Raw genomic sequence first — 12,797 nt, 5'->3', positions numbered from 1 at the left:
GAACAGTGTGCATATATGAATATGATGATGGACCTTGCTAGCGTGATTTATACATTTGTCAACGCAGCGTACCTATCACAAAGAAATTGTAGTCTAAACAATTGAAATGGAAGACAATTTTCCTTTTGAATAGATGATGAAAAAGAATGATATAAAAATTAAATTCCATTGACTTGGTTCTCCTGCTTTCGCTCTAAGAAAGAGAATGCCTGATTTGACCAAGTAATTTTTAATTTTCCATCTTTATCACAAGTTCCACAGCTATCTATCACTAAGAGGAATCCTTGTTCCCAATAATTTATGGTTTCCGTATTCATCGACCTCTGAATCTCTTCCCCAAATCTGATATTTTGTGGCCATCAATCTTTTGCAATAAGTATTCATGCTTCGGCTTCTTTTCTTTCTTTTATTTTTTTTTCTTTCCTTTTCTAAAATTGCAACTTGTTAACACGTCATACGACTATGTGTATTATTTTATTTATTATTATGAAAATTTGTGATTACCGCTCCTTCAATCTAACTGATAAAAACACGCTAGAAGAAACAAAATTTACAAATGCAGCGTAGCAGTGACTTTCCTTCAAAAAATGGTTCAGTTCCTTCAAAAAATTGATCAATTCTGCACACATATCCTTCAAATCTCTGCTCATTCTATATTTATTTAAGGTGCATTTGTTTATGAAATGCACAGACTCCTTAACCCTCAATCAATAGTTCTGTAGAAGTTATCTGCAAGCTGTTAATTTTCCTTGTTAAAAAGCCTATAAAGGTGTCTTCTCATTTTGAAAAAAAAAAGTTATTTCACAGAATATATATAATTGAACTAGGTTGAAATGGGCGGAGATCTTAACCATTGATGATAACATAGAATCTACTGTACTCAATAGTTATGATAAAACTCTCCATAAGGAGATTATACCAGATTTCTGCATCACCTTCTCAACCTAATGCCATTACCACCCATTCTCCTACCAATATTAGCCATATTGGATAACTAGAGGGTATGTGTTTTTAGATAAAGAACCCACACAAGAATTCATATCTTCCTTAAAAATCTTGCACCATTAAATTTCAACTGCAGAAAATGGGTAATGTAAATTTGTTTGAATTAAATCAAATTAATGATTGTATATTGTATATATATCTCAAGGCACAAAAGAATGAGAGGATTGGACTGTGATTATTGGATCATTTTGAATATCTTTAACAGGTCCAAGGATCCCATTCACTGCAAATTTAATCGTTGGCCCAATTCATATTCATTGATTATCAACCCAAAGCCCAGCTTCAGCTTCAGCTTCGGTGCCTCACAACCCACTCAATAAAATATAAATATTTTATTTTCATCCAATTTATATTTAGATGGGAAGAAAATCAGAGCAGTCATTAAAATATTTATTAAAATTAAATTAGATTAGGCAAAATTTAATACAAGTTGTGTGTGATTAGATATGGTTATGAAATTTAGGAATTGAGTGGGACCCGGTGCGGGGGAAGATGAGGCGCCCGTGTTCCTCTAGCCTTCTCCAGCAAATACCAGAAACCAGTGTTGTGTTTTAAATCCCAAAAGTGGTAACACAACACTTGTTCCTTAAAACCAGGAGCTATGACCATGACTCACGTCTCTTCCTCCCCCATGTGCAACTTCTCTGTTTACGCCCCCCTCCTCTTCTTCCACCTCATTCCTTTGACCTCTTTTTTCCCCCACATTTTTCTTAATCTAATTATTGAATTCTATTTAATTATTTTCTTTTAAAAAAAAATATGAGAATATATATTATAAAACCGTGAGCAGTTGAGCAGAAACAATGTAATTAGATTCTGAAGTTAAGCTCTTCAGACCAGTTTGATTAGGTCCAAGAAACACCTGGTTTTGTCTAAATAATAATCATCATCAATCAGGAGGGGATAAATCTAAGAACCAACAACATTAAAATATTTACAGGAGGGAATTTTATATTTTAATTAAAAAAATATGAAATGGATTAAAAAATTAAAATTTTATAAATTTAATTAATTTAATAAATAAATAAAAAAATCTGTATGCCCTTCAATTTTGGGAACCCAAAATGGCAGGATTGATTAGGTGGTAGCTATACATCAATGCATGCTTCTTAAATTTTCTTCTACATATACAATACAACCAACAACCCTCCTTTGTCTTTTATCAGCTATCAATCTCTTCTTTCTTTTTTTGGCTTCAAAATAATTAGATGTTTGATTAGGAAATCACAGACATTGTTCTCTTTGTTATTATTGCCTCCAAAGGAAAATTAATAAAATATATATTATAATTATTAATAATAATTTTATGATGAAATTAGGGCTTAACTAATTAAAGAATTGAATGTTAATTATATTTTCCACTGCCTTATAATAATAATAATAATGAAGGAAAGTGGGTGACAATTTTCTATTTATATACAGAGTGACGCAGCAAAAAAAAAAAAAAACTTCCAATATTCACTCACAGAGACAGCCCCTGGTTTTGCTAAAGCAGTAATTAGGTTCCTAAATACCTGGAGCTAATGCCGCTTTCCGTTACACCAAAACCGTCAATTCCATTCCACGTAACCACTCAGCTTTTGTTTTTTATATTTATTTTTTACTTCCGTCTTTTAACATAACTTGAGATAAGCGAGTACTATAACGAAATTGTAATTTGTTAAAATTAATTAATTAAATTTATTTTATTCTATTTTTTAAAAGAAAACATATTAATCAATTTAATTTTTATAGAATTTTAGTTATTCATATCATTTAGTTATCATATTTTTTTTGAAACTCATGACATTTAATTATTATATTTTAATTGTATATAATGCTGTTGATACAATTAAGTTTAATTTTTTTGAAACTCACCAAGGATTTAGTAATAATTTATATTAAATTTATTTTATTTTATAAAATAAATACAAACTCATTAATTTAACAATAATTAGGTAAATAATTATAATTATAATTATAATATATTAAATTAGTAATAGTAGTGTATTATAAATAAATAAATATCTTTGGTGATACAATTATATAATTGGAAAATAATAGTTTATAATTTTTTTTGCAAAATCTATATTATTTTCATGAATTATAACACATTGTTTAAATATTTGTATTTTTCAAATTATGTAACAAAAATTACAAAACTAACATTTGACTAATAATTTTAATTTTCTTAAACGCCAACTGGACATATTGACTTGATAGACTCATGGACCAAACAAAGAGAGAAAAGAAGAGAATGGTTTTACACGTGGTGGCCTCACATTTTGCATGAGGATACGAGCGGAGCCGTAGTCTCCGACTTTCACTTTCTGGCCAAACTCGGCTGGGTTGTCCCCCGCCCTAACTCCAATCATACAAATCACCCACCTAAACTCCACATTTTCCATTTCCCAATTTCAAAATTATATTCCGTTAGAACGATGGTGCATAAATTGGATTGAAAAAAATATTTTTTTTCAAAAATTAATTATTTTATTATATTTACTACAGGATGTCACGTGTATTATTATATTATTTATTATCTCCAAATTATTTTTATTTAATATCTCTTTTATACTTTCTAGATTATTAAATGAATTTAACATATTTCACAAAAAATAAAAAAATAGTTTGGTTAAATGGGTCTGCTCTCCGAGTCTCTTCTAGTACTAGGTGTATGCTATAAGCCATGAATCAGCCTAGCTGGCTAGCCTATCCTCGCTCTCTAAGCCTCCTAGTCTAGACACCTAGCTAGGCCTTCTAAAACGATCCCACCAGGGACAACCACTTTCAGCTGCGGTTAGTTTTTTCATGTAAAAATTTTCCTATAAAACTGGGGAGTGTTTAATTTTGCACAGTTGCATTTTTGTCTTCAACCCTAACAGACAACCTCTGAAAAAGTGAATGCCACGCGCTGCCTATATGTTTTGCATGTGTTTTTGGACACTATTGCATGACACGGTCCCCAACCCCCCACTTGCTTGAACTCTCCAGGCCTGAAGCTCTCTCTCGGTTTCCCCAAAAAAATCACCACTTTCTCTCCTAATTTTCCATTTCTTAACGCCTTCACAAGCTGTCCGCTCCTGGGTTTAATCATGGTTTTCTCGCAAGCTTTTGTTCTTTTGGATTCACAAGCAGCCAAATTTTGGTGACTGCATCGAGTTTTGATTTTTACCGTCAGGCTTTGATCCCCTAGCCTCTCTTTCCTGGAAAATTTTGAAGCATGCAAGAAAAGTTTTTTTCTGTGGAGCAATATTATTCCTTTAATGAGAGAAAATTTAAAAAAAAAAACTTGTTTAGGTCATGTCAATCAATAATAAAATGTTGGTGGGTGTATGAATTTGGGTAATTGCTCATCATGATAGCTTGCAAATATCCTTTAACTTTAGCTTTCATTATAGGTTAACAATTTCTGGATTACTTTATCTAATCAAATATATCCTATTAAAGTATCTTACTTATTCACATTACTTGTCATTTTCTTTCATTCGATAGAATAATCTCAAAGCGATTGAAATTACGTATTAATATATTTTTTTTATTATAATATTATTTCAAATAAATTATTTTATAAAAAAATAATTTAAATAAATTTTTTATTTCTTTTAAAAATATTTTTAAATTAAAAAAAATTAAATTGAATTAAAGCAATAGTATATATATTAATTTTTTGGGCTAGAAAACAAGTAAATAAAGGCCAAGTCCAATGATTTAATGGTACAAAGAAAAATAAAAATAAATTAAATATATAGTGATAATAAATTAAGGTTGGGGAGTCATTGTCTTCCAAATTCTTTGCAGCCGCCCATCAATTAAATATTGGAGGAAATTATTAGATGTGGAACACCAACAATGGGGCTATGTACAATTTTTTCAAAACAATAATTAAATTTTAATTTATTGATTTGATTAATTTAAATATTTATATTAAATTTACTTATTAAAAAATAAATTAAAGAAGAAATGAGATGAGTCATCTAATATTGACTTCAAAACTTATATTGAATAAAATGTTGCATATCAGCATAAGTAACAGGTCAGATAAAGCTAATTATTACCGCATCTCTAAAATATTTAATTATATATTTTTATCATTAAAATGTAAAAATAAATTTTATTTATAAGTTAAAATTTAAACATATCAATAAAATAATAAATAATTAAGTTATTATATTGTAATAAAATTAATGCATAAATTTATTAAAACAAATGAAAAATAAATTTATCAGTATAAAATAAATAAATACAGGACTATTGTTAGATTATCAATTAATTAGATTTTTCTTCGGCAATTCAACGTCAAGCAAACACGTAAATTAATAAAATAATTAACTTATTCTATAAATTATCTGTTAAAATTAAATTTTAAAAAATTATTCTTAATAAACTCACAAATTTAATTTAATAATAAATATATATAAATAAATTTAAAAAAAATTTAAATTCTACTATTTTAATTCTCAATTTTCATTTTAAACATAATAAAATATTTTTTTCTCCATAAAATAATTACACCTTAGTTTTTTTTTTTTTTTTTATCAATCTCTGCATATAGTATTAAGCAGGGCCCGTAATAGGGCAAATTTATATCCAAGTTACCAACCAACTGGGTTCGAAAAAGGGACAAAAATCATTAAACAACAAATAAAAGACAATAAACAAGGATGGAGGTTAGATGATGAGAATTTATTACATAATAAAAATAGTAATATTATATAATTAGCGTTTAAATACGAATTTTTTATTAATAAATTGGAAATTTACTAATGTATATTTTATTAATAATTAGGATGTACTGATATTATTATTAAAATAGAGCTAACGGGAGGAGTCTAGAGTTAAGCAAAAGTTAAAATCTAATCTAATCCAAGTTGTGATGCCCTAAGATGATAAGCACAACAGACAAGCAAAAAGCCCCTTCTCTCCTCCAAAACCGTTGGCGATGCGCCCACAGACCCACACTCCCACACGTTACACGCGCCCACGCTCACTTCCACAAATCCGGAAACCGGTTACTGGTTTTCTTCCAAAGCAGTTTCGAGCACACGACCTCCCGAAAACCAGGAGCTTTAAGTTGTACTATTTTTTTAAAATTTTTAAAATTTTATTTTTTTAAAAAGCCCGGAGCTATCCCCACAGTGGACCCCCCTCTTTCCCCAATATGTGGCGATTCGACCGCACTCTGACACCAAAACGTGCCTGCCACGCGCTCCTCTCTTCCATTCTTAATTTTTGAACCCATTTGCATGCGTTTCTTAACCTTTTCTTACTCTCTATTGTACACCTGTTCTTTTTTTCTTTTATTACCATTCTACCCCTAGTTCGTTTTATTCCCGCATACCAAAATTATAAATTACTTGTAATAATATAAGAGATGCCAAAACAATATTTCTAGTTTTTTTTTAAATTAAAAATTAGAGATTAAAAAAATAAAATATGAGATTTTTAAATTTATTTAGATATATTTATTATGATATTAAATTTGTAAGAATTACTAATTATGTCATTTAGTATTTATAAAAAATAAATTTAAAAAGATATTTACTAATTATATTTATAACATTAAAAATAATAAATAATTTATTATATAAATAAAATAAATTATTATATTAAATATTTATAATCCTCGTATTTTTTTATTAAATATTTTTATGATTTATAAACGATTAATTTTTATGATTTATAAACAATTGATTTTTAATATTTATCAGTATTTTCTTAATAGTATTGTTTTTCAATAATTGAATTTGAGTTGAATTTTATTACTGCTATCGAGATTTGTCGGACTCTTCTAAGTTTCGTAGTCGAGAAAATCAAGTTTATTTAAGATTTTTACGAAATTGGAATAGTTTCGGTGGAAGAAAGAAAAAAGAATGGAGGAATTATGGTTGAAACTTAAGGGTAATTAAGGAAAAACAAGTGAAATCATTGGTTACCACGCAGAACAGAACAAGCAAATAGGAGTTTTGCTTGTTTGTTTAGATGTTAGCAAGCACGCAATGCAACAGTGTTCACCCACCAATACTAATGTGAATTGGGTTCCATCTAGTGGGAGTTGTCGTCACGCTCTCTATGCGAGACTGATGGAAACAATCCAACATCCTATAATCTCAATTAAATTTTTTTATTTTTTTTAATAATGTTTAAAAAAAGTTTGTACAAAACCCCAACCTCCTTGATTGTGGAAACCAGTGTTTTGGAGATAAAAACAAGTTGCGTCCCCAGTACCTCTAAACCCAGCGGCTTCTCTTCCTTCTTAAATACCCACTTCTCTCTTTTCATTCTTCCCCCCCCAAATCCCACAATCTATTCTCTCTACCTCCAAATTTCCCATTTCCTCAATTATTTTCTCCCAAAATGCGGATGAGTTGTAATGGATGTCGAGTTCTGCGCAAGGGCTGCAGCGAGAATTGCAGTATTAGACCTTGCTTGCAGTGGATCAAGAGCCCTGAGTCTCAAGCCAACGCCACTGTCTTCCTTGCTAAGTTTTATGGCCGTGCTGGACTTATGAACCTCATCAACGCTGGCCCTGAACACCTTCGTCCTGGTATGTCTCTGATCATCGTCGTGATGGGTTGATTATTTTTGGTTTTAAGTGGTTGAAGATGAAATGACCTTGTTTTTATTTTGTTTGGTTGCAGCGATTTTCAGGTCTTTGCTTTATGAGGCTTGTGGAAGGATAGTGAACCCGATTTACGGGTCTGTTGGGTTGTTGTGGTCTGGGAGCTGGCAGCTCTGCCAAGCTGCGGTTGAAGCCGTGCTAAAAGGTACGCCGATCACTCCGATCAATTCTGAAGCGGCGGCCAATGGGCAGGGACCTCCGTTGAAGGCTTACGATATTCGTCACGTGTCCAAGGATGAAAACTCTGCTGCTTCCAACGATCCCAACCGAGTGAAGACTCGTTGCCGGGTCAGGAGAGTTGTGAAGCCGAAAGTTAGTGATAACAAGCCATGTGCTGGTGTTGGGTTCGGCTCTGTGGTCGAGCCAGCACGGGATGAGCTAACTCGATCCACGAGTCACGAGTCATCGGTGAGTCACCAGTCGGAGTTGGCAATGGTGGATGGCGAGAGCAAAGAGACGGAGAGCATGGTCTCCGTGGAAACAGCTGAGGCTTCGCTGATGTTCCGAGCGGAGCCGGAGTCAGCCGTGAAGGGCAACGAGGGAGTGCATGATCACGCAAGTACGGAAATGGCAGGAGTTGGATTGGAATTGACCCTGGGTCTTGAGCCAGTGTCACGTGCAAGTCACATGGTCCCAGTGAAGAAACGGAAACTCGAAGTCGAGGCTTATGGCTACGGGTCGTCTGATGATGAGTCGTGTAAGATAGAGCTGGGATTGGACTATCCTGCTTGTCACTAGACACAAACAAAAAAATAAAATGTAACTAATGTGAGAAGGTCCAGTTTTGGCGGCTCAGCTCGATCCATCGGCTCTTGTTTAGAAGAGAAGTCAGTTTTTTTTGTTTTGTTCTCTCGTTTGGAACCATTCGTGGTGAAGAAAAAGTAAAAACAGAAGAAGAGTAGAGGTGTACAAATTTGGTTTTTACATGAATAGACATGGTAAATCAATAGAAGTATCTTGTTACTTTCACTCATTCGAAGGAACTCTTTTATATTTATGGCTTTTATTTTTGATCCAATCCAACTCTCAAATAAAAAGCATAGGAATCAATCATTCCAATCTAGAAGTCTCTTGATGAGGTTTCCGTATAACAAAACCACGGTAATATCGGAGGGTTTAAAAAATAAATATTGAATTTTTATTTTTAGTTAATATTTGTAGGAGAGCATGAGAAATTAAGATTTAGTAATAATTTTTTTTCAAGTAAAAGACAAAGGGACAACAGGGTAAACCTGGGACGGAGAGGTGGTCGTACAAAGAAGGAAGGGAGCAGCGAAGGTCTCTGGGGAGAAGTGGGTTATTGTACATAGGTATCAGGTGCACATATATATTTATAAATAAATAATATTTTTTAATGTTCATGATAAATTCTACATGTATATACAATGCTGAGTAATAGCACAATTGAAGCCACTTGCAACTGTATGACCTAACCCAATGAATGAGATAAGGAAGTATCAGAGTTACCTAAGTTGAGATTTGTAGGCTAAATTAAATTATGAATATGGTGGAAGATGCATGCCAAATTAGAATTGGTAAAAATCATTTTATATTTGTCTTGTTGTAGTGCTAGAGTTATTAATAATTAATTGGCTTTGCTTTAGAGATTAGCTTCTACTACTAGTTCCTAGATGCATAGAATAGAAGAGGTGGTTTAAATGTTATGGAAAAAAAGCCTTCTTCAATACGCATGCCTCACTTCAAGCATTATTTCCTCTCAATTATATTTAGGGATTTTGATTACCTAGGGTTTGTCATAGGTTGCCCAATTAGTAAATTGTTCTTTTAAATGAGCTTGGATGACAATCAAGATGAATTTCACCGATTATGAATAGTTTAATTAATTTTCCTTTACCCTTTCAGCATAAAAGCAGAGATGTCTGGAGTTTTTATTATTATTTACTATATGTGAAAAAAATTATTGATAATTTGCAAAAGATTCCAATCGGAAATAGTAAGAAAGAGGCAATAGAAATTACGTGTAAGAATGACAAACCATGTTCGTGGGAAGCTTTAAATTCTCCACCTTTACCAGCAATGGGCAATGGGTTTAGGGAGAAATTAAGAGGCTATGATTACATAATTAAGGCAAGTTATTGTGTGGTCAATTTATTAATTCAATAATTTTTTTTTATTGCTAACTTGCCACTCATGTTTTCATCAATATACAACCATACCCTATCTCTTTCAATCCTTTTTTTTTTTCCCCATAAAAAACAAATTTACATCTTCATAATAAAATATAAAAATCTTAACTCATTTCTAAAAATTAACTTAAAGATAACAAATCTCAAACTAATAGCTTATTTATTAATTTTGTGCCATAATCAACAATCATAATTAAATTTGATTTATACTTTTCATAATTAATTAGTGTTTATTTTTTCAATTTTATTAATAATTTGATATCTTATTATGTATTTAATTAGTTAATTATCACAAATTAAAGCTTTTAAAATGCATAAGTAAGCTCTAGACACCATGAATAGAATCATAGCCTTTTAATAAGAATATTATTTATTTATAGAACATTAATTTGATTTTTTTGCCCAACAATTTAAAATTTGAAGAATAACAATTTCATTATAAAAACTTTTAAGGAAAAAACCTTTCTCATAAATATTTAATTAAATAAATAATTTAATTAATTATTACTCTAATATTCTCATTGTTAACTTTTAACGCCTGATATTTATAAGAGTATAACTATTTACTAGGGGTAGGGGTGAGTATTCGGTCGGTTTGGTTTAAAATCGAATCGAATAAACCGAAAATCAAAATTTTAGTGTTTATAAAAACCGAATCGAACCGATTTTGGTCAAAAATCGAATCGAACCGGTCTGATTCGGTTCGATTCGGTTCGGTTTGATCGGTTTCGATTTTTAATAATTTTTTTATTTTTTACACTTTATTTTTAATATTTTAAAATTTAATTAAAATATTTTAATTTTAATATGATTTAATTTTTCTATATTATTGAAAAAATATATTATTATCACTAATCGGTTTGGTTCGATTTTTTCAGTTTTTTTCTGATTAAAATCGAACCGAACTAAAATAACTAAAATTTTTAAAATTAAAAACTGAACCGAACCGAAATGTATAAAAAACCGAATCAAAATTTCAAATCGATTCGGTTCGATCGGTTTTTTCGATTTGAACCGAATACTGCTCACCCCTACTATTTACTCTCTAAATATTATAAAAAATAATATGGTAAAATACCTTTTAAATATCTATTTTTCTATTTTTGCTAAAATAAAAATTATTTAAGAAAATGTTTAATATTAATTCTAAATATTTTTAAATCATCAGGATTTGTAATATTATTTATAGTATTTTTTTCAAAATGAGAATTTTAATTTAATTTCTTATATGTAATATAAAAATGAACTAATGTTCAATGTTTATTATAGATTCATCTATTTATTGTAGTAATTTTAATTACATAATCATTTATTATAATTTTTTTAAATTTGTTTCTATAAAATTGACTTCGTAAATGTGTTTTTTTTTTAATATATCAAAAAGGAATTTAATTTATTTTATGAATACGGTGTTGATAGCTTTTTAACAAATGTGTGCGTGTGTGGAATTTAAAAATTTTACTATTTATTGAGTAAATTATATTTTCATCTTTAATTTTAATATAATTAATAAATTAATTATTATTTTTTTAAAATTAAATATTTAAATTTATTTATAATGAATTCGTCATTTATTTTTTTTTAAATTAGAGATTTTTTATTTATTTTTATTATTAAAATATATTTATTATTTTTTTTAAATTAATAAATATATTTGAGATATTAAATTTTAACATAATTAAAAGATCGATATCTATATTTTTAAAATTATATACTTAAATCATTCTATAATCACTCCATTATTATTTATTATAATTTAAATATTTAAATATTTTATTTTTTATTTAAAAAATATTTAAATCTTATATTAATTTTAATCAATAATATATCAGTTAATAAGATTTTAACGCTTTTTATTTTTTAATTTTTATTTATTAAAATATATTTATAAATTTAAAATTTTTAAAAAATATTAACAATTTTAACTATTTTTTTAAGTAGTATAAAATAACCTTTTAGTAAATTATGTACTTTTATAAAAAAATATTTTATGAAAAAATTATACTTTTAGAAAAATAATAATTATCCATTAATTTTTAATTAATATCTATTGTACATGGAAAAATTATAATTTTAAACTATCTAAACGTAAAGAAATTTAAGAATTGAATTTTAAAAATATAAAAATTAATTTATTAATTACACTAAAATTTATATATAATATAAAATTTTATTTATATTAAAAAAATTTAAATATTTATAAGAGTATTTTTAATATTTAAAACGTTTGTTTTGTCATTAATAGTTGATTAATAGAATTATAAATAAAAAAATATTTAATTTAAAATAAAATAATTATAAAAATTTAAATATTTAATTTTAAAAATATAAATATTTAATTTAGATAAAACAATTACATAAAAATTAAATATTTAATTTTAAAAATATAAAAATAAATTTATTAATTATGTTAAAACGTGTAATTACTTTTTTCATTATTATCGTTAGCTTCTCTCAATATATATAAAATAATGGTTATAAATTTACGGAAAATAATTTTAATTAAATTTAAAAAATTATACAGTATATTTTAAAATATATAAATTAATTAAATATTTTTCATATTGCAAGGAGTAAGTAGTAATTTTTCAGAAATGTGAAAGGCTTGTTTATGCCCAAAATCCCACCACCCCGTCCATGGTGGCCTGCTCTGCTGTTTGCAAGTGGCAATTAACTCTGTCTGGAGCACAAATCCAAATCGTCTCTCGCAGATGCAACTCGGACAGCTGCATCTATACTCATTATCAATCTCTCACAGGTACTCTCTTTATCTCCCAAACCCTAAAATTTCTTTATTTGCTCATTTCTAAGCTTAATTTTCACTCGCCTTGGGATAACTTTTATTTCAAAGTTTATTGATAATATCTATTATCGATTGGTCCCGAGAAAGAGTTAGGAGCTAATTGGTTCAAATTGTGAGTTTAATCGAGCATCCGCTGCTATTACATTGCATTGTGTTATCGGGTGATTTGTAGACATGCAGAAATTACTACTCTTAATGGGATTGCAGCGTGTTTTTATTTACTATGTACTTATTTTTGTTG

The 12,797-nt window shown here is 28.8% G+C and overlaps 1 protein-coding gene across 1 annotated transcript; it reads left to right on the top strand.

Moving 5' to 3' along the window:
• The first annotated feature begins 7,196 nt into the window (after positions 1-7,196).
• On the top strand, positions 7,197-8,579 carry LOC110607695 (LOB domain-containing protein 41). Its single transcript, XM_021746844.2, has 2 exons — positions 7,197-7,531; positions 7,626-8,579. The coding sequence occupies exons 1-2, from the start codon at positions 7,342-7,344 to the stop codon at positions 8,342-8,344; spliced, it is 909 nt and encodes a 302-aa protein (XP_021602536.1). The 5' UTR covers positions 7,197-7,341; the 3' UTR covers positions 8,345-8,579.
• The last annotated feature ends 4,218 nt before the right edge of the window (positions 8,580-12,797 follow it).

This window comes from Manihot esculenta, chromosome 2, assembly GCF_001659605.2.
Source record: "Manihot esculenta cultivar AM560-2 chromosome 2, M.esculenta_v8, whole genome shotgun sequence".
In the NCBI taxonomy this organism is placed as follows: domain Eukaryota; kingdom Viridiplantae; phylum Streptophyta; class Magnoliopsida; order Malpighiales; family Euphorbiaceae; genus Manihot; species Manihot esculenta.
This window is presented reverse-complemented; position numbering and strand designations above follow the sequence as displayed.

Excerpts from the sequence above, each read along its gene's own strand:
- LOC110607695 (XM_021746844.2), top strand. The coding sequence starts at position 7,342 with ATGCGGATGAGTTGTAATGGATGTCGAGTTCTGCGCAAGGGCTGCAGC. Across the intron at positions 7,532-7,625 it reads CCCTGAACACCTTCGTCCTG|CGATTTTCAGGTCTTTGCTT; the intron begins GTATGTCTCTGA and ends GTTTGGTTGCAG.